This window comes from Canis lupus, chromosome 18 (assembly GCF_011100685.1).
Source record: "Canis lupus familiaris isolate Mischka breed German Shepherd chromosome 18, alternate assembly UU_Cfam_GSD_1.0, whole genome shotgun sequence".
In the NCBI taxonomy this organism is placed as follows: Eukaryota; Metazoa; Chordata; class Mammalia; order Carnivora; family Canidae; genus Canis; species Canis lupus.
This window is the reverse complement of record NC_049239.1, coordinates 320,085-341,233: the sequence shown is the minus strand read 5'-3', so window position 1 is coordinate 341,233 and position 21,149 is coordinate 320,085. Positions and strand designations below refer to the sequence as shown.

Below are 21,149 nucleotides of genomic sequence, written 5' to 3'. Positions count from 1 at the left end.
ACCAGCAAAATAACGAAGCAAAGCTGCAGCGCAGGACAAGAACCCAACAGGAGTGTCAGCCGTCAGCCCAGCCCTGACGGCTGCCAAGTGCAGAACTCGTGTGGCCTGCCGCAGGTGGAGAGACCCGACGAGGGGGGGTCTGACACCGACCTCCACAGCCGGGGGTCCCTGGCGGCCCCTAAAAGCACTAGTTGGGGTGTGGAGGGTCCTCAAAAAGTCCCCAAGAGAGCAGCCCTGCTGGGTATTCATCCAAAGGCCACGAGAGTAGATTCGAAGGGGCACCCGCCCCCCAGCGCTGCAGCAGCAGCAACAGCCAAATAGAGCAACAGCCCCGTGTCCCTGCTGAATGCTAAGGAGGTGGTGCAGGCACCCACTATGGAAGACACCAGCCATCGAAAGGAAGATCTTGCCACCACGACAACGTGGGCAGAACTGGAGCGTGTTCTGCTCAGCCAAGGAAGTCACCCAAAGGGGGACAAATACTGCAATTCGCCGCATACTAGGAGCAAAGGGAAGGGGAGGGAGACAGACCCTTCACTGTAGGGAAGGCCTGCTGGTTGGGGGGGGGGGGAGCGGGGGATGGGGACAAAGGAGCGCACCCGTCCTGATGACACCAGGCGATACAGGCAACTGCTGGATCGCCGTCTTGCACACCTGAGACTAGTATTAATTATCCTGTAGGTTAGCAAACTGGAATCTAACAAAAAACTAAAAACAACAACAACAAAAACCAAACGGCTGTTTGAGGAGGATGGACACGATTAGGGGGACGTGAGCACGGAGCAGGGACACAGCCTCCCGGCCCCACCGCACGTGGAGGCAGCAGGTGTTCCGAGGGGAAGCCGTGGTGTGCACGGCGCACGGACAACCAGGGCCAGCGTGGACCCCGGGGCGGGCCGGACCCAGGCCACCAGCCCTCCACCAGGTGCCACCCCGCCAGCATCTTCCCAGAAAAGGAGGCCTTTGGAACGAGAGAACACCCGCCTGTGGGTCGCGCAGTGGCAAACGCATCAAATTTGCATTTGAGAGGATTTTGGGGTTTGAGGACGCCATGGAAACAGGGGAGCTGCCCGGCCCGGGGTGCTGCCCCAGGAAGCAGGGTGAGCCGCACATCCGGGCCCCGGAGGGGCTGTTAGGAACGTGGCGTTGTCATCACGGTGGCAAGTGATACCTGGCGAGCCTGTGCTCCCAGCTCCCCTTTAGTCGTCTCTGAGGAGCAAGGGGGCCACGAATGGGGGACAAGTGCCCACATTCCCGTAGTGGAGGCCCCGACTCACCAGGTGGGTGGTTCGGGAGCCTTCCATGCACGTGCACATAGCAGACCAGTTCACAGGTCTTGCGGATGAGTCCCAGGAAGGCTCCCCGGTAGGCTGTTTCCTCCAGGGACAGCTGTACTTCCTCCAGGGTGTGAAATACCCTGCAACAGAGGAGTCCAGGGACAGCTGACGTCTCCTCGTGGTCCCCCAGAAGACACACCAGTACAGATTCATCCAAACGCAAACATACACGCGCGCCGGGCAGTCCACTCGGTCAGAAGTTGGAACCTTTGCGACAGTTTCCTCAATAGCTATCTGACTGCTTACGGATTCCCTCAGCCTGATTTGAAAAGTGAGGGGAAACCACTCGCAGAAACACACGGCACGTAAGACCCAGCAAATCAAGAGAATAGAAAAGCGGAAAATAGAAGGACACAATACGGAATCAACTGTGGAGTCCGGAACCTTGTGAAAGATGAAGTCAATGGTCAACCTTTAAAAGACTTGTTTATTGTTTTTTGTATTTTTATCTTTTTTTTTTTTTAAAGATGTGCTTACTTATTAGAGACGGGGAGGGGGGCGCATGCACACGAGCAGGGGAGGGGCGGACGGAGAGTCTCACGTAGACGTCCCGCTCAGCACGGAGCCCAACATGGGGCTCGATCTCACGACCCTGAGGCCACGGCCTGCGCCAAAACCAGGAGTCAGGTGCTCAACCTGCTGAGCCACCCAGGCACCCCTAATTTTTTGTATTTTTAAATATTTTCCAATAGTACCAAGTAGGTCCGTCTTTTTTTTAGGTTAAAAAAAAAGGATCATACCTCCCCTCGAAACAGAATATACTAGAAATAGAGGATGCTACGTTGACCCCTATGGAGGGCAGCTAGCCCCCCCCCCCCCGGGTCTCAGCTATTCTGCTGCACGCGGGCTTACACTGCGGCGAGAAGCGGGTCCCGACAGTCCGCGGCAAGGTCACCGTCCCCGGGTGAGGCAGCAGTTCCCAGCAGGCGCAGGAGCCTCCGGCAGGAAAGGACCACGGCCGCCAGCTGCGCCTCCACCTCCGGCCAGCCCAGAAGTCCTCCGGGTACTGACACTGGCATATCTGTGCGCCCGGTGATGACCTCTTGCAAAAGGTGACCCTTGACAGGAGAAGAGACGCGCTGTGACCCAGGGAGCCAGGCCGGGTGGCGCGGAGAGGCCCTCCCCGCCGTTCACTCCCCACGGGCTCCCTTGAACCGTGACAGAGACGTGGCTGGTGGGCCTCTGAGGAGCCCCAGGGCCCAGGGACCATCCTGGATCCGAAGCCCTAGCCCCGCACCGCGGCTCACCCGGGACAGGCAGGAGGGACTGCGTGCCCAGCGCCGCTGTGGCCGGACCCGTGTCCCCGGAGCTGTGCTGCAGGTACCCCGGGCTGGGCTGCGACACCGCGTCCAGCCACACCCAGAAGGTGCAGGTGCCCCGGGCAGCGGGCAGCGCAGCCGACGGGGTGACAAACGGAACCGGTTGCAGGGAGGAAGAAATGGTAGCCGCTACTGGAATGTTCCGTGCTCGGTGGGAACGATCACCTTTCCTAACAAAGCACTCCCCACTGTTGAGCGCTCAGCAGGCGGCACGAGCAGGGAAGGCCGGCCGGCTGTGCCTCCACCCCGGCTGCCTGACGCCTGGAGACACGGGCCGTCTTGACATTTGCAGCTGGAGCTGGAGAGGACGGGGAGCCGGGAAGCCAGGGGAGCACAGGGCCACGTCGGAAATGTGGGGGCTCCCGGTCAAAGCTCGCTACTGTTGGGAGGTCTGGTGGGATGGGGGCCCGTGCCCTCCCGGTGTGGCCAACGCACAGGCCGCAGGGGCAGCTGGCACCGCACAGGGAGCCAACCCCTAAAACGAGCCCGGGGGCTTCCGCGGACGAGATCAGAGGTGGCTACTCACCGCATCCTCTGCTGACCTCAGGAGCTTGTTCAGGACGCTGGTCTCGTTGGAGAAGCCGCGGGGACACGGGAGGGCCGCCCTCCCGGACACGCTCGCGTGCAGGCGCCCCTGCCGGGACAGAGGGCACAGTGGTGACGCCCAGAGGGGCTGGCAGGGGCACAGCCCGCGTCAGCACCGATGCAAACTTCAATGTAAGACCAAGCTCTTGGAAAACGCGCCCGTTCCGCCAGCGCAGCCCACGGCGTGGGCCAAGCGAAGGGCCAGGAGCCTCCCGAGTGTTTCACCAAACCTGTCTGTTCACAGGCCGGGCCACGCTTTACCTGCTCCTGCTCCCGAAGCAGGGACTCCTCTCCCGGCTGCTCCCGTCCGCCCGGGCCGCCGCCGCTGGCCGCCGCCTCCAGGCACGCGAGGGCTCCTGGGGGGCCGCAGAGCGAGGCATCAGGGCTCCCCACGCAGGCTGCTCCCCGCCTGACCCCCACGCACGGCCGTGCACGGACACGGATGCAAAACCCCGCACCTGCGCCCCCCCACACCTGCCACCACACGCTTCATGAGCTTGCCCAGAGAGGGAATCAGAGAACGCGTGATGCGCTCTCACGCTGCTGAAGACCCGGAGGATGGCTTTCCAAGGGACCCCACGTGTGGCTCCTAGCAAGCGGTGCCAAGAACAGCGGCGAGCTCACCTTGCACGAAACGCAGCTTGTGCGCTATCGCGTTCCCGAGGGCCGGGGAAAGGGCGAGCGGCCTCCTCGGAGCCGGCCTTGGTGGCAGGTCTCGAAGAACGTCCTCCAGCTTCTGTAGGTGCAGCAACCTGAGGGCACAGGAAACAAGAGTTTCAGATGCCGACTTATGAGTGGTGGACGGACGCCCCGGCACGGGCGAATCAGCAGCAACCGAAGAGTCTGGAAGGTTCCAGAAGGATGCCCAGCCCGCAGCCCAGCTGCACCCCTGCAGCCGGGGCCGGGAGGGAGGGAAGCAGGCGGGCACTGCTGCAGCCCCGGAGCTCCCCAGCGGAGAGGTGCGGAGCCCACGCCCCGGAGGCCAGGCAGTCCGGGAGCCGCCCCAGGAGCTGCAGCGACCTCCCCTCCCCAGAGGCTCTGTGTGGCCCCAGGAGGATGAGGAGGAAGGAGGGAGGGAGGGGGGAGGGAGGGGGCAACCCAGGAGAGCAGCTCCAAAGACAGACGCTCTGAGGTGAGAGGGGCTGAAACTGGGACCAAGTGTGCGAGTGAAGAACCAGGTGGGGGTCGCACCCTGGGAGCAAGCGCCCAGCAGGTGAACGCAGACCCTCACGTTCTCCACAAACACGCGGAATCCTCCTCCAGGAAGAGTGTGAGCAGGAAGGAGAGACACAGAAGATGACGCTAGTGGCACTTGTGCCAGGTCTACAAGGCTGGAGCCTGACCCCGCTGGCCGCACCTGGACCCTGCCTGGACCCCACCGCCACCCCACCCGACCACTGCCTGACCCCACGGGCCCCGCCTGACCCTCACCTGACCCCGACTGAACCCTGCCTGGACCCCACTCCCACCCCACCTGACCACTGCCTGACCCCGCCTGGCCCTGCCTGACTCCCCCTACACCACCAGACCACTGCCTGGCCCAGCCTGGCCCCGCGCAACCCCAGCTGGCCCCACCTGAACCCCTACCCTTCACCTGACTCTGCCTGGCCCCGCCTGACCCCAATGACCCTGTCTGACCCTGCCTGACCTGCTTGGCCCTCACCTGACCCCACCTGGCCCAGACTGGCCCTGCCTGATTCCCCCCACCCACCCAACCACTGCCTGGCCCCACCTGACCCTGCCTGACCCCACTGGGCCCTCACCTGACCCCATGTGACCCCACCTGGCCCCGCCTGGCCCCACATGACCCCGCCTGGCCCCGCCTGGCCCCACCTGACCCTACTTGGCCCTGCCTGGCCCCAACTAACCCCACTTGGTTCTCACCTGACCCCACCTGGCCCTGCCTGACCCCACTTGGCCCCCGCCTGACCCTGCCTAGCCCTGCCTGGTCCCACCTGACCCCACTTGGCCCTTCCTGACCCCACCTTGCCCCGCCTGACTCCCCCACCCACCCGACCACTTCCTGGCCTTGCCTGGCCCTGCTTGACACGGCTTGGCCCTCACCTGCCCCCACCTGACCCTGCCTGACTCCCCCTGCCCCACCTGACCACTGCCTGGCCCCACCTCGCCCCACTTGGCCCTCACCTGACCCCTGCCTGATGCCCCTCACACCCCATCCAACCACTGCCTGACCCCACCTGGACCCTGTCTGGACCACACCCCCACCCCACCCGACCCCCACCTGACCCCATCAGACCCCACTTACCCTCCCCAGACCCCACCCAACCACTGCCTGACCCCCACTGGCCCTGCCTTACCCCACTTGGCCCCCACCTGACCTTGCCTGACTCCTCCTGCCTACCCTGCCTGGCCCCGCCTGGACCCTGCCTGGACCCCACCTGACCCCACCTGGCCTCCACCAGACCTCACCAGACCCTGCCTGGCCCTGCCTGACCTGCCCACATCCCACCCAACCACTGCCTGACCACACCTGGCCCCCACCTGACCCCATCTGGCCCCCACTTGACCCCTGCCAAACCCCACCAGACCCCATCTGAACCCACCTGACCCCAAGAGGCCCCCCACCTGATCCCCGCCTGGCCCCACTTGACCATCACCTGACCCCACCTGATCCCACCTGATCCCACTTGGCCCCACCTGACCCGACCTCACCCTCCCGGACCCTACCTGTCCCCCATCTGACCCTGCCTGACCCCACCTGGACCCACCTGACCACCCCTCCTGGCCCCACCTGGCCCCGCCTGGCCCCCCTGCCCGTGCCCACCAACCCCCCTCTACCGCATCTCATCATCCTGGTGCAGGAGGTCCAGGCAGGAACAGGTGCCACCAGCTGCACACCCGCCTCTAATGACCTGCGTCCTTGGTACCAAAGGGAGACTTGTTCAGTCTTCCGGTTGGAAGCTGTGATGTGAGAGACAAGCTGTGAGCAGTGGGCGCCAACGGGTGGGAGCAGGAGCCTGAGCCAGCAGCTTCCCACCAGGGACAGGGGGTCCTACCCGGACCGGAGGAGCCCGGGCAAGCGAGGTGCTGGGGGTTGGGCAGCTGCCGTCTACAATGACACCGAGCGCTAGGAAGGACGCGCCGGGCGATGCCAGGAGGGGACACGAGTCCAGCGGCCGGGGCAGGTGTCGGCCCGGAGGACGGAGCTGGGACCGCACCACGGCCGCCCCCATGACCCCTGCTGCAGCGGGGCTCGCGTCCACCCAGGAGACAGCCGTCTGCACAAACACGGGACGACACGACCCAGGAGGGCGGTGCGGCGGGGTGTCCCAGGAGGCAACTGCTAAGGGGAGGAGGCGGCGGGGCGGGCTCAGGCGAGATGAGGACAGAGTCGTGGGTGCCGCGGGAGGCGTGAGGGAACGGGGAGCCGCCACTAAGCGCGGGGCGTCCTCAGCCCGGGGTCTCCTGCCTGCCCTACGCCCAGCAGATCCTTCCTTCCTTAGAGCGGAGGGCACAGGGCCTCTGGGGTCCTGCACGGAGCCAGCAGTGGGCAGGCTCGTGGGGACGGGTGGGCCCCCCTCCTTCCCACCTGCACGTGGGCAGAGGTGGCTGGGGCGACCCCACCTGCTCCTCGGAGCAGGACCCTCTCTAACATCCCGATCCTGGAGGAGGAGCCAAGAGCCAGAGTGCCCCGGGCTCCCCGTCCCTGGGCCGTGGGACCTTGGTTCTGCTCGTCTGACACGTCCCCAGCCACCCGGGACGTCCCTCCTCCACACACACGCGGGGCCGCCGACGGTGCAGGACGCCCCCGCTGCAGCTTCCCGGCTGCTGGCTGCAAACCCTCCGGCCTCCGTGACGCCGCCCTCACCGGCCCGGCCCGGCCCGGCCCGCCCGAGCAGGAAAAGACGCCTTACGTGTTGGGAGCCGAGTGGTTGCCGCCGGGGCCAGCTGCTGCCACGCTGTCGCCGAGGACGAGGGGCACGGCGTGCAGAGCGCCCGCCCCCTGCCGACGGCCGAGGGCCTCCAGGCCGCGGGGGACCCCCGCCGGCACCTGCCGCCAGCGCCCCAGCACCTGCGAGCAGAAGGGACAAGGTTAGCGCTGCGGCCGCGCGCTGCCGCCCAGAGCCTGTGCCGGGGAGGCCGCGACGGGCCCCGCGATGACGGCCGGACGGCGGCCCGTTCTGGAGATGCGGCCAGTGAAGCGCCTGCTACTCGCCGTACGATTCGATTCCTACCCAGGAGTTAAGGGTTAAAAACGGCATCGAAGGACGCGCGCAGCTTCACGGGGCTGCTGGCTCCCGTCCTCCGCCCGCGGCCACCGTCAGGAGCAGGGCGCCGGGGGGCCCAGACGGCTGCGCGTCCCACTCGGTTTCGGCCCAGGTCATGACCCCCGGGGCGTGAGATCGAGCCCCGGCCCCTTCCCCCCAGGCTCTCTCACTCGCTCTCTCTCTGTCTCTCTCTCTAAAATAAATAAATAAAATCTCTTTTAAAAACGGAGAGGGAAGGCCGTCATCACAAACGTCACTAAACCAGCGACGCGGACCCTGAAATCGGACACCTTGGGGACGGCATGAACACGTCGGCGAGCTCTGGTTTCGCGGTGATGACACGCGCCCCCCACATGCCCCAGGCCCACCCCTGCACCCAAGCACCGGGGGCGTCCAGGCAGCCCCCGGGGACCCCACACGCCACAGCCCAAGTCTGGCTCTTGTCACGACCCGTGTGCGCCTCGGAGGAAGACACGCTTCCTGGTGACCTTTGTGCCAAGGCCGGTGGATGCACTCGGGACGCAGGCGCTTGATGGGGGGGACGTGGGGCCCCCGGGGCTCGTCCCTGCAAGGGACTCACCACGAAACAGGAAAAAACGTTGGGAAGGGAATCGAGCTGTGGGCTTAGGGCTTCAGTGAGCGAGGCAAGCTCCGGTGGCCGGGGGCGCAGAACCACAGCAGACGCCCGCAGCTCATGGGCCGCTTCGCCAGAATGAAGTCGGACGCTGCACATCAGCCGAATCGCAGTCGGAGAGACGGGGAGGCACGAGGCGGGTGTGGACCCGCGGGTGGCTCGCGGCGGGACGGCACCTGCTGCAGACCTGGGCCAGCTGACCGCGTGCAGCAGGTGCCCGTGCCCGGACCTGCAGGGCGGACAGCCCCCGGGGTGACCCTCTGGGGGGTCAGGACAGGACGGAACGCACGATCCGCTCCCAGGCCCCCTTGTGGGGATCTACCAACAGCAGGAATCACATTCACTGGCCGTTTCTTCCAGAGTGTTCCCTCCCGGGAACAACACCACAGCCTTGGCCAAGGAGCCGCTCTGGTCCCCGCTCCACGGAGGAAGTAACGGGCCGACGAAGGGTCACCCGTCCGGTCAGTGGGCAGGAAGCCTTCCAGAATTAGGTTTTTCGGGATCGTCTATAAGCGCACAGCACAGCTTCCCCAGGCCCAGGACCCGGGACGAGTCAAACGCTGCTCGTTGTCACCCTCCAAGCAAAAGTGAGCACCAGAGCAGCCCCGTTCAGCTGGCACCTTGGAGCAACAAAGCTGCTTTGCCAGAAACAAACATTCTCTCTCCAAATTACCCAAGAGGGACGAGTCACAGCACGAGTCACACTGGATTTCTAGGTCAGAAGCAGGTCGACATTTTGGGTTTTATTAAGGATTTTATTTATTTATTCATGAGACGCAGAGAGAGGCAGAGACACAGGCAGAGGGAGAAGCAGGCTCCCTGCGGGGACTCGATCCCGGGACCCGGGGTCACGCCCTGGGCCGAAGGCAGGCGCTCACCCCTAAGCCCCCTGGGCGTCCTCAGCCTGACATTTTGAACCCAAATCTCCTTTATTTCTGTAAATGAACTTGTACACGCAGTTTCTCTGCCTCTAGGAGGAACGCAGACACCCCGGTCGTAGCCCTGGGACCCCCCTGGGCCTTCGGACTGCCGGAGCCGCGCAGTAAACGTGTGTTGTGCGGGGCCACCATGCAAGAGGGACGTGTTCTAGCAGCCAAGGGAGCTGCGCACCTGGGACATGTGCCCGGGGACCCCCGATCACTTCCCTTGTGATTGTAATCTCAAAACCTTGCCGTTCGATTTTTTTTTTTTTTAAGATTTTATTTATTTCGGCAGCCCATGTAGTTCAGCGGTTTAGCACCGCCTTTGGCCCAGGGCGTGATCCTGGGGACCTGGGGTTGAGTCCCATGTCCCCTGCAGGGAGCCTGCTTCTCCCTCTGCCTGTGTCTCTGCCTCTCTTTCTCTCTAAGTCTCTCATGAATAAATAAATAATATCTTTTTTAAAAAAGATATTGTTTATTTATTTGGAAGAGAGTGCAAGAGAGAGAGTAGGAGCCGAGCGGAGGGCGGAGGGAGGGAGAAGCAGGGTTCTCGCTGAGCAGGGAGCGCGGCACGAGACTCGATCCCAGGACCCGGGACCACAATGACCGACTGAGCCACTCAGACGCCCAATCCTTACCCTTTTCGGTAAAGTTCTATACAGTTTGACTCAAACTCTGTTCTAAATTAATAAGAAAGCAGGGTGCTGAGTCTGGAGAAAATAGGGTCCCATCTGCCCCCTGAGCTTCCAATTGGTAGACACTGCGGCGCCCGTGACAGATGCCAGGACGCAACGGCCAGTCCCACGGGACGTCAGGGGTGGATGGCATTGGGCCGGGTGTGGGATGAGAACAGGAGACCGCGGACTGGCCACGCCGAGCCCGCCCGGTGAAAGAATGTTCCAGACGCTCGGCCGCACAGCCGTGAGCGGCGGCCCCCAGCCCACTACACACAGGTAACCCGGAGGTGACCCAGCCGCTGGGGAAGTGCGACGAGTGGCCCCAGGAGGCGCGCCAAGTCCAGACCCAGATGCTAGCAGGAGGTGGTGGTCTCACGGAGCCCCCGGCCCCTCACCGGCAACCACGGGGCCCTGCCCCAGGCCATCCACGCAGCCCACGGCGACAGGCGTGCGCCTCCCGCGTCCTGCTCCACCCCGAGGGGAAGTGCCAGGCAACACGCAGAAGTGACAAAGGGACGTGCAGGCGCCAGGAGTAGCAGTGGCGAGCGGGGCTCCAGGGTCGCACGTCCAACCCCTTTATTTGATGCGGTTTGGAAAGGAGGCTCCTGCCCGCGGCCCCCATCGCCGCTGCCACCCCACTGCTGGCCTGAGAGCGAGAACCACTACGGCTCGTGCCCCTGCTCCCGGCGCCCTGCCTTCGGGGCCGGGGCAACGAGGGAAGGGGGGGCTCCTCGAGGCCAAAGCAGCAGGGCCCGCAGCGGCCAGGCAGCCCCGCGCTCACGGGGCTCCACGTCCTGCTGCTTCTCCCGCCCAGGCGCCCCCGGGGGAGCAGCCCACGGCGCGGGAAGCATCACGCGTGCCTACCTCCTGCAGCTCGGCTGAGTAATTCAGGATTTGTTCTGCGTGCGCTTCATCAAAACCAAATCGGGGCTTCAGGTCAGCCTGGGCCATCCGCGGACCCCACAGCAGCTTCTGCAGGGACGGGCTGTCTCCGGCCTCTGCAAGGCAACCAACGATTTGTATCCATCAGAGGACGTGGCCACGGCACGGCGCGTCGGAGCCATTCAGAAAGTGACGCCTCGCTCAGGTCTACAAGAGAAGCGAGTGACGCCCTCCAGGCCATCAGGTTGGAGAAGCAAACAGAAGCTACGCCGGGGGCCGCGGCGCAGCAGGACAGCCACCTCCCGGTCGTGGCGACCCCGGTCTCCAGGAGGAACACGAGAGCATAGCTCGAGGACTCTGAAGCTCACATCACTGTAACTCCGAGGTCGCCCCTCCGGAGGTTCGACATCACTTCTGGGAGCACGTCGCCAACGTGAAAGCCTCCACCTTCCGCGGTGAGCCCTCCGCGACATCCCAGCCGCGACACTGTTTAGGATCGTGACCCACAAGCACCTAAAGGACCCCGAAACCAAACCTTTCTCACCGGCGTCACCTCTTGGGACCCTTTTACACTAATGCTGCAGGCCGACCGGGAAGCCCCAAAATCCACGACTCCTCGCTCTCTGTCTGTTGTCTTTACATAAAGGGGGCAAGGTCGGGTTCTGAGATTTTTAAACGTGGCATTGGCTGTGTGTCCAAGAGGTGGCACCCCCGAGGCCAGCATTTCCCTCACCAGGTCCTGCCCACAACACATAGGTAGGTGCAGTGATCGTCCTCTTTGGGGGAAAAGGAATCACCATGTGTCACACTTGAGCTGCAGTCTTGACCCAAACCCAGATCTGATCCCGACCCTGCACTGTAACCACTGATCTCTCCTGCGCTCAGGATGGGCTGGAATTACAGAATTCTAGAAAGGAGAGGAAAAAGAGACAGCGGTGACCGAGAGGTATGAACTATAAAATCATTCCAGAAAGGGGGGGACAGCAGGGCTCGGACACCCAGTGCTGAATGGCAGCTCAGATGGTGGGAATTAACAGTTTCACTGAAGAACAGTTTCAGTTTCAAGAACAGAACAGTGAAGAACATCTCGATCTGCACGTGAGGCAAAGGGATTTTTCTTGGGACAAGAGGAAGGAGGACAATTTTTCTTCACCCCGAGGTGCTCTGCAATCGTGTGCCTCAGCTCGGACTCCCTGGCAATTGACAGAAAATCAGTTTGATGAGTTTGTTACAACCGAGGTCACCAGGGAGGTGGCAATGAGGTATTTAGTGTGTCGTCACCTCCATCTCCTGGGTTTTGTTCTGAGGGTTAAGGACTCGTGCTTCCTGCTGGACCCACTGCAGGAGAAGTAAATTAGACGTTAAAGACCAGTCTTCCCTCTTGCAGAGGCGCAGATCAACTCTCCTGCCCAAGGAGGCCCCTCTCTACGCTGAGTCCGCAGCCACGGGAAGAACCTGGATGGGATTGGGGTGATGGCGGGTGTCCCATCAGGTTGTTCCAAGGAGCCAGAAAAATCTAAAAAGGTTAGAAATCTCTGTGTAACCACTGTACTGCATGGTTCAGGAGACAGACTTAGAGAGTTGGGGGCGGGCAGAGAGAATCTGATCCTGGGCTCCTGGCCCCAGGCGCCGGCCCCCAGGCCAGCCCTACATCTGCACTAGGAAGGTCTGTCCAAAATGCGGGTCTAACTGCTGCCCCTGAGTCCTTCTGTGATCTGGCCCAGGATCTCACCCACTGCTCCAGCCACAATGGGGATAAAACACGTGGGGCCCTCGCCAAGGCCGGGAGCTTCGCACACAGGTTTTCCTGGCACGGCTCCCTTGAGTCTTTGATGAACTAGAACTCCTCCTTTAAAACTTCTCCTCACGCTTCTCCTGAGAAAGATGCTAGGTCCCTCCTCTCCAGGCTTTGTTTTTTCTTTATTGACATATTTCTCTCCTGTACTAAACAAGACTTCCCTCAGAGCAAGAACCATGTGTTATTCTGCTCTTTATTCCCACTCATGGGACAATGTTTGTTTCATAGAAAGTACTCAATAAGTGTTTACTGAGTGAGTTAAATGGATGGATGAGTGAGTGGGTGGATGGGTGGATAAATGAATGAATGGGTGGACCGGTGGATGGATGTGTGGATGGATGAGTGGGTGAATAGATAGATGAATGGATGGATTATGGACAGATGGTGGGTGTGTGGACAGATGAATGGACAGATGTGTGGATGGGTGAGTATTGGACAGATAAATGAATGGATATGTGGATGTATGAATGGGTGGATAGATTTATGTATAGATAGATGGGTGAGTGGGTGGATGGATGGATAGGTGAGTGGATGGATGTATAGAAGCGTGGGCAGGTGAATGGATGGATGTTGAGATAGATGAATGGATGTGTGGATAGATGGGTAGGTGGACGGATGAATGAATGGGTGGACAGGTGGGTGGGTGGATAGATGGATGGGTGGATGGGTGGGTGGGTGGATGGATAGATGGGTGTATGGGTGGGTGGGTGGGTGGATGGGTAGTTGGGTTGATGAGTATCTAGATGAATGGATGGATGTGTGGATGGTGGTTAGGTGAAGAGATGGATGAGTGGATGGATGTGTGGAGAGATGGGTGGGTAGGTGGATGGATGGATGAATATGTGGATGGATGATGGATAGATGAATGTATGAATTCTAACTCCACAGTTTGCTCCCTGAGTTCCCCTTACAGAAAGAGACAGAAATAGAGGAAAAGAAAGAATTAAAAGTAGAATACTCAGGTCCAGTTGGCAATTCAAGAAATAATGCCCTGAACAGAGAGTAGAATAGTAGCTACGGGAGGCTGGGAGGTAAGAAGTGGGGAGATACTGGTCAAAGGTACAAAGTTTTAGTTATAAGATGATTAAGTTCTGGAGATCTGCTGTACAGCATGGTGACGACAGTCAATAACAGTGTATTGGACACGTGAAATTTGCTAAGGGATCCTACATGTTCTCACCAAACTCTCATTAACTGCAGTGTGGTAACAACTGCACAACCATCACATTGTACACTTTAAACATACAATTTTAGAGGTGCCTGACTGGCTCAGTAGGTAGAGCATGCGACTCTTGACCTCGAGGTCATGAGTTCAAGCCCCATGTTGGGTATAGAGATTATTTAAATAAATAAGACTTAAATATATATATATATATATATATATATATATATATAGAGAGAGAGAGAGAGAGAGAGAGCTGGGTAATTCCATTGCCTTCCTTGTGGAAGGGGCTCGTCCATTTAGTTAGCAGACCTTCCAAATCCACACTCGCTGGCCTCTTTTCACCAGCCTTACTATTTTTCAAATATTTTTTCCCAAATAGGATCAGAGGAGAGAGGAAAAATTCCAATCGCAGAACCAATGACAGGTTTAATCTTGGAGGGGGACCAAAGAAAAGAATTTTAAAATCAATCATTTTTTATTAAAAATAACCCATTAATTAGTCTCATTCATTGGGGGAATATAAAAAAATAGTGAAAGGGAATAAAGGGGAAAGAAGAAAAAATGAGTGGGAAATATCAGAAAGGGAGACAAACATGAGAGACTCCTAACCTGGGAAACGAACTAGGGGTGGGGGTGCCTGGGTGACGGGCACTGAGGGGGGCACTTGACGGGATGAGCACTGGGTGTTATTCTATATGTTGGCAAATTGAACACCAATAAAAAATAAATTTATAAAAAAAATAATAATGACCCATTAATTGGCAACAGCCACAGAATTTCAATAATGGTAGAAAATCAAATTCAGGTTTGAATTCCAAATTTTCAGTCTGTTTCTCTCTTTTATTAAAAAAAACAGTGGATTCCGCTTTGCATTTGACATGTTCATCAAGCCATCTTTTTTGAAGAGCATTTTGGCTCTACGGTGGCTGTCGTAAAGGTAACCAGGGGAACGCTTGAAATTTCTCACGAGCTCTTGGGCACACATACCAGTGGTGGCCACTCCATGTTCCTGCAGAAATGTCAGCATCCAGATGGTCACATTCAGCACGTTTTCAGAAACCGTGGAAAAAGTGTGATTGAGTGGCAGCCAGTCTAAATCTTCCAAAGTTGCCAAGGAACTAGAACCAAAGGAAGACCAAAGCAACATGAGCTGGTTGTGCCCACGGAGCAGCGCCTCCCAGCCGGGTCCCAGCTCTTTGAGGGATGTGGCTGGGCCACTGACACACCAGCATTCGCTGTGGCTTTACACGTGACCCTAAGTCTCTGGCCTAGGGAATAATGCTCACTCAGGGAGCTGGCCAGGCCGGCTGGGGTCCACGGTGCCGCCACCTCCAAAAAGCAAGTGGGCAGACACCTGGCCACTTCCAGCTCAGAACAGCAGGTTAAACTCTGGCGGTGTCCTCCTGGACACTGAGCACCCCAACCCCCCACCGTCTGAACCTCTGAGGATGTCAGGGGTACGATCAGCGGCAGCCAACCTGTTTCTCAGAACAAGGGGCTTCGGGTAGTGCCCGTATATATATATTGTGCTCATGTAATTCTTTAAATAAATATTTAAAATTTTATTTTATAAGTAATTGCATCAAGTATCATTCTAAATGATCAAGCTTGTAAACTACAAAATCCATTCAGCTGAAGTAAGAACATGTCTACATTTTAGCAACCGCAGACCGACCAGACCTAAGTTGTGCTTCAAACAAGTTATTTCCCTGTAGCTTCTCCCTAAGGAGAATCTCTCAAGGTCCCTTTGGCACCCCACGACAACAATATAGACCATTAACAAATGATCAGTTTGCATGGCACCACATGTACATACTTATTTCTAAGATTTTATTTATTTATTCACGAGAGACACACAGAGAGAGGCGGAGACCCAGGCAGAGGGAGAAGCAGGCTCCATGCAGGGAGCCCGATGCGGGATTCAATCCCAGGACCCCGGGGTCACGACCTGAGCCAAAGGCAGACGCTCAACCACTGAGCCACCCAGGCGTCCCCCAAATACTTATTCCTGAATCTAAGGCAGATTTTCTTCTTGTTTAAAGAATAGTAGTTGTTTAATTGTGTGTGTGTGTGTGTTTTTAATTGATGTGTAATTGGCTGCATGCAGATTTTCTTGACATCGTGTCGCCAAAGCAAAATATAGAAGTAAAACTAATGCTGGAGCTGATATGGCACCATAGCCGTCAGCAATATCCCGTAATTTCACATCCCGTGTCTCTCCAAGGAGCCCGCTCACGGCCCCGGCCAGCGCAGCCAGTGGGAGCGAGAGTGCAGCCAAGGGCACACCCGCTAGATCCAATGTGTAAGTCACAAAGCAAACCAACCAACGGTCAAAATATGCTCCGTTGTCCTTCGTTGACAAATATGCCTTCATAGCAGCTTGGAAAGTCATGTTCACATTCAGAATTTTCCGATCCTCGGGGCACCTGGGGGCTTAGTCAGGGAAGCGTCCGCCTTTGGCTCAGGCCCTGATCTCAGGGTCCTGGGATTGAGGCCCGAGTCGGGCTCCCTGCTCAGCGGGGTGTCAGCTTCTCCCTCCCTCTCTCCCTGGTCCTCCTCCTCACCTGGCCGTGTTCTCTCTCTCTCGCTCGCTCTCTCTTTCTCAAATAAATAAATAAAATATTCCTTAAAAATAAAGTAAAATAGCAACCACTACAAATGATGATTTGAAGGGGCACCTGGGTGGCTCAGTTGAGGGAGCATGCGGCTCTTGACCTCAGCATTATAAGTTCACACTCCGCCTTGGGCAGAGAGGTTATTTAAAATTAAAATCTTAAAAAAAATCACAATAGAAATAATCACTTGAAGACAACGGGAATGTACAAAATGATATGATGTCAACTTGCTTAAAACAGGGAGAGTGGGGTCTGCACAGCATGTCTGCCCTCGTGTGAAATATCTACACAGGTAGAGGACGAGACATGGAGATGCAAGACTCCCAGCCACTTCAGGGTGCCGTGATCCCAGACTTCTTTTCCTTGTATCAAGCAAGAGAGCTACCCAGAGAGAGTTTTTCCCCATAAAAACTTGAGGAGGAGGGCAGCCCGGGTGGCTCAGCAGTTTAGCACCTGCCTTTGGCTCAGGGTGTGATCCTGGGGTCCCGGGATCGAGACCCACGTCGGGCTCCCTGCATGGAGTCTGCTTCTCCCTCTGCCTGTGCCTCTGCCTCTCTCTCTGGGTCTCTCATGAATAAATAAATAAAATCTTTTTAAAAAAGAAAGAAAACGTGTGGAGGAAACCGCCCACACACGTGCCCCTGGTAGGTCCTGCACTTACGTCGAGGCCGCGTGGAGCAGGTGCACCCCCCCACGGATGTAGTCTTCAGCGCAAACGTCGTTTGCTTGCAGTCTCGGCAGCAGGCGGAGAAAATCCCAGATGTGGGGCTGCTGGTGGAGTTTCTCCAACCTCAAGATCACCTCCTCGGTCTTATTGAGATCCATCTGTTAGGAAACAAAATACCAGGAGTTTGCCCTCTCATGATGTTCATGATTGAAGTAGGGGGGCTGGGTGGGCCGCAGGAGCCTCTGGGAGGTTAAATACTGTGTAGATAATGGGGCGCCTGGGGGCTCAGTGGTTGAGCATCTGCCTTCAGCTCAGGTCATGATCTCAGGGTCCTGGGACTGAGCCCCACATGGGACTCCCCCTCTCTCTCTCTCTCCCCAACTCCTGCTCTCTCTCTCTCTCACTCATTCACTCTCTCTGATGCATAAATAAATTTTTTTAAAAATTTTAAATAAAAGTCTAAAAATGAGAAGGAGGCCAAGAATTAACAATGTGCATTCCAGTCGGTGGGTGTCAGAGGGCTCCCTCCCCAGGCAGAGCTGTGCTGAAGGGGGGTAGAACCCATGTCGCTGAAGCCATAAAGCAGCTGCTTTAAAAATGAGCCTTGGGAGCAAGGGAGGCTGGGATGCCGGGGCAAGACGGGGAGGAAACGCATATTCCAACAGCCCGGCCTGTGGAACGGACACTTCGGAACATTCTAGATGCCTGAGCTTTCGACACCACATGCTAGCAATGGCAAAGCAAGCCGTTAGCAATGGCAAAACTGAGCGTGGGCCCCCAGAGCATCCCGGGACCACTGACCTCCCCCAGGGGTCACACCTCCGCCCAGAGCGGCACCTCTGCTTGCGAGAATTAGAACTCGCCTTTCAGCCCATCTCCTAGGGTGGGCCGGGCCACCTCCAGTGCGGCTCCCACACCATGTGGCCAAAAACTCATTAGGAGGAAGTGTTTGCGGCCCAGTCAGTGGAGCGCGTGACTCTTGATCTCAGGGTTGTGAGTTTGAGTCCCACGTTGGGTGTAGATTACTTAAAAAAACAAGTGACTGAAAAATAAAGTAAAAACCAGTGCTTTGAACTTAACTCTTAGGTCTCTGGAGACTAAGTTTCAAACTTTTGTTAAAATATTTACTGCTAGGGACGCCTGGGGGGCTCAGCGGTGGAGCGCCTGCCTTCGGCTCTGGGTGTGACCCTGGGGTCCCGGGATCGAGTCCCACATCAGTGTCCCTGCATGGAGCCTGCTTCTCCCTCTGCCTGTGTCTCTGCTTCTCTCTCTGTGTCTCTCATGAATAAATAAATAGAATCTTCAATAAGAAATACTTACTGCTATCAAACTGGAGCCGTGAGAAGAATCTACAATAAAAGAGATTTCAGATGTTAGTTCAATAAGCAATCCGCAAGCATTTGCTGGGCCCCTATTTGTTCTAAAATCGAATTAGCTATCACGCATCCCAAAACACGATGACACCCAAGCCGAGGAAGAAGTCTGAAGGAACTGGTCCCTGTGCTTCATCTGCTGTCCCTCTGTATCCGGTATAATATCTTATAAAAAAACAATAAAGCAGCTGGAGGTCTACGGGCCACTCTCGCAACCAGGAGGGGTTTGTGGGAATCTCAGATTTGTAGTCAAGTCAAACAAAAGTACCTGGGGACCCACTACTCGCAGTTGGAGCCTGCAGTGGGGCTCAGAGGACCGAGCCCCAACCCGTGGGGTGGTTGCGTCAGGTGAAGGAACCAGCGGGACACAGGGGAGCGCGCGTGCGGTGGCAAGCACACCCGACTGTGTCACAAGTGAAGGTGTGGGTTTTCTTTGGCGCGTACGCCATGGGAACAGCTCAAAGTAGCAACACACTGAAAACAAAGTGGAAACTAAAGTTCATCTCAAAAAACATATTAGTTCTTGGGGCATCCGGGTGGCTCAGTCGGTCGCGCATCTTACTCCCGATCGCAGCTCAGGTCTTGATCTCTGGGTCATGCGTTCGAGGCCTGTGTTGGGCTCCACACTGGGCGTAAAGTCTAAAAAAATGGTTCTCTGCTTCATAGAATATTGAAAACCTCACTTGAGAATCACAGTTTAGGGGCCCTTGGGGGCTTCAGTGGGTTAAGCATCTGCCTTCCGCTCAGGTCATGATCCCCAGTCCTGGGATCGAGTCCCACATGGGACTCCCTGCTCAGGGATCGAGTCCTGCTGCTCCTCCCTCTGCCCCCCCACCCCCGCTCGCTCTCTCTGAAATAAATAAATAAAATCTTTAAAAAAATAAAGAAAACCACATTTTATAAAAGTAGAATGATCTTGTGATAGTGCTTAATACAAGGCTTCCATCACTTGAGTCTGGAGGGATTCTGGTCCTTTGCTGACACATTTGGGGTCATTTGTGAAACCTGCCCGTCTTCATTACATTCCCTCATATATAATCCATGGGAAGATAAATATATATATATAAAAAGAACACCTGAGGCAGGAATTTAGAGTCACCAGATTTCACAAATGGAATCACAAGGTGGCCGGTTACATTTGAATTTCAGGTAAACGACACGTACTTTTTCACCATAAGTACGTAATTTTGGAGACAGGCTTATACTGAAACATTGTTTACTGTCTCCCCAGAATCCAAATCTAGCTCAGAGCTAAAATGCAACAGCACCTGGCGGCCGAGTGCGGCCTGTGTCGCGGTCCACGCCTCCCCACGGGTGAGCCAGGCTCCAGGAGCCCCGCATCCCATTCTGCTGCCGGAGCACGCGGGGACACCTGGAGTCGGAGCGCTTAGGACGCGGGCACACGTCCCGTGGACCAGACGTAACAGGCCCCGAGGCCCTGAAGCTCTGTCTGCAGAGCTGATCCTCCAGGACCTTAAAGCATCACTAACACTGACAGACCGACCCAGCTCCCCCGGAAAGAGAGAGAGACACGGGGCGGGGGGGACCTGCAGGGAGACACCAGTGTGCCGTACCCCCTCATGGCCGCACCCCACTCGCCGGCGCCTTCCCGGGCAGGACGTTGGTAGAAATCGGCCTCACAACCAGCCCCGGGTGCTGGGCCTCAGGCACAGACCCAAACCACACAACCTGGTGCCATAAGGCAAACTAAGGCGTAAACAGGATTTTAGGGACCTTCTGGGCTCGGCCCGTGTCCAGAGGGGGCCCAACAGGCAGAGACCAACTTGCCTGCATCCTTGGATCCTCCTGCCCACAGTTCCCGCAGGATTTTCGCCCTGTCCAGGATTTCATAAATCCCCTCGGCAAGGTCCTGCATCTCCTCCAGGAAGGCCAGGTCGTTGACCTTCTCACGACGGCCAGCGGTAGCCCCGAATCTGGAGGAACTTCAAATAAGGAAAATGAATAACGCTCCGCACAGGATCACGTTCCCGGAGGGCTGCCAGGGTTCTCGCTCTCCGCTAACCCCCCCACCCCCTGCGGAGCCGGCTCCGTGACCTCCATCCCCAAGGGAAATGACCATTTTATGAGAATTACAAAAATCTCCGCCAACTGGAAGCCAGAAAGCCGTCCTCAATCCACTGCCCGTGACGCTCGAGCACTGCACCTGTGCAGGAGCGGGCCACGCGCTCGGTTTCCTGGGCCCGTGTCGCCCAGCCCGGCGGGGAGGGGCGCTGGGGCGGGCCTCCGGGACGCAGGTGCACAGGCGCACGACCCACCGCGGGGCCGGGAGGGGGGCCGCCGGGACACCCGGAGAGGATGCGGGACGGAGGCAGAAAGGCCGCGTCCAGAGGGACTCGAGCTGGACCGCCTCCCCGTTCTCTCTAGCTGGAATCTGACAGCGAAACGGCGAGCCACGGACGACGGGGGCCAGAGCGAGCAGGTGCGAAGACTCGGGACGGGAAGGACCCTGTGTGGGCCCCGGAACAGGAGCTGGGACCGGCTTCGCCAGGACAACAGGTGTCTGCACCCAGCGTGGGGCTCAAACTCACAACTCCAAGGTCAGCAGTCGCTTGCTCCACCGGCTGAGCCAGTTGGGCGCCCCGTATGTTCTTTTTCTAATTATTATTTCAAAACCACCTTAATTGTCCATAAGACCAGATTATGAATTATTACTAGCATGACAAATGTTTGCAGGAGAAAAAATACATAGAAAGTCCCGGGTTACAGGGTTGTTTATAGCAGCAACATCCACAAGAGCCAAACTGTGGAAGGAGCCTCGGTGTCCATCAAGGATGATGGATAGAGAAGCTGTGGTCTCTGTGTACAGTGGGATATTCCTCAGCCATTAGAAACGACTAACACCCACCATTTGCTTCGATGTGGATGGAACTGGAGGGTATGATGCTGAGTGAAATAAGTCAATTGGAGAAGGACAAACATTATATGGT

The 21,149-nt window shown here is 57.6% G+C and overlaps 1 protein-coding gene across 1 annotated transcript in view; it reads right to left on the bottom strand.

Moving 5' to 3' along the window:
- ABCA13 (ATP binding cassette subfamily A member 13) overlaps positions 1–21,149 on the bottom strand; it is a 232,906-nt gene that overhangs the window by 175,426 nt on the left and 36,331 nt on the right. Inside the window, exons 4-17 of the mRNA XM_038562528.1 lie at positions 19,990–20,144; positions 18,149–18,177; positions 16,823–16,986; positions 14,534–14,664; positions 10,566–10,699; positions 7,117–7,274; positions 6,792–6,864; positions 6,259–6,480; positions 6,130–6,182; positions 3,866–3,993; positions 3,503–3,597; positions 3,183–3,290; positions 2,190–2,395; positions 1,278–1,417 (exon numbers count right to left, since the gene is read on the bottom strand). Of these exons, the coding sequence (XP_038418456.1) occupies positions 1,278–1,417; positions 2,190–2,395; positions 3,183–3,290; positions 3,503–3,597; positions 3,866–3,993; positions 6,130–6,182; positions 6,259–6,480; positions 6,792–6,864; positions 7,117–7,274; positions 10,566–10,699; positions 14,534–14,664; positions 16,823–16,986; positions 18,149–18,177; positions 19,990–20,144 (1,796 nt within the window). The remainder of the gene's footprint in view (positions 1–1,277; positions 1,418–2,189; positions 2,396–3,182; positions 3,291–3,502; positions 3,598–3,865; positions 3,994–6,129; positions 6,183–6,258; positions 6,481–6,791; positions 6,865–7,116; positions 7,275–10,565; positions 10,700–14,533; positions 14,665–16,822; positions 16,987–18,148; positions 18,178–19,989; positions 20,145–21,149) is intronic.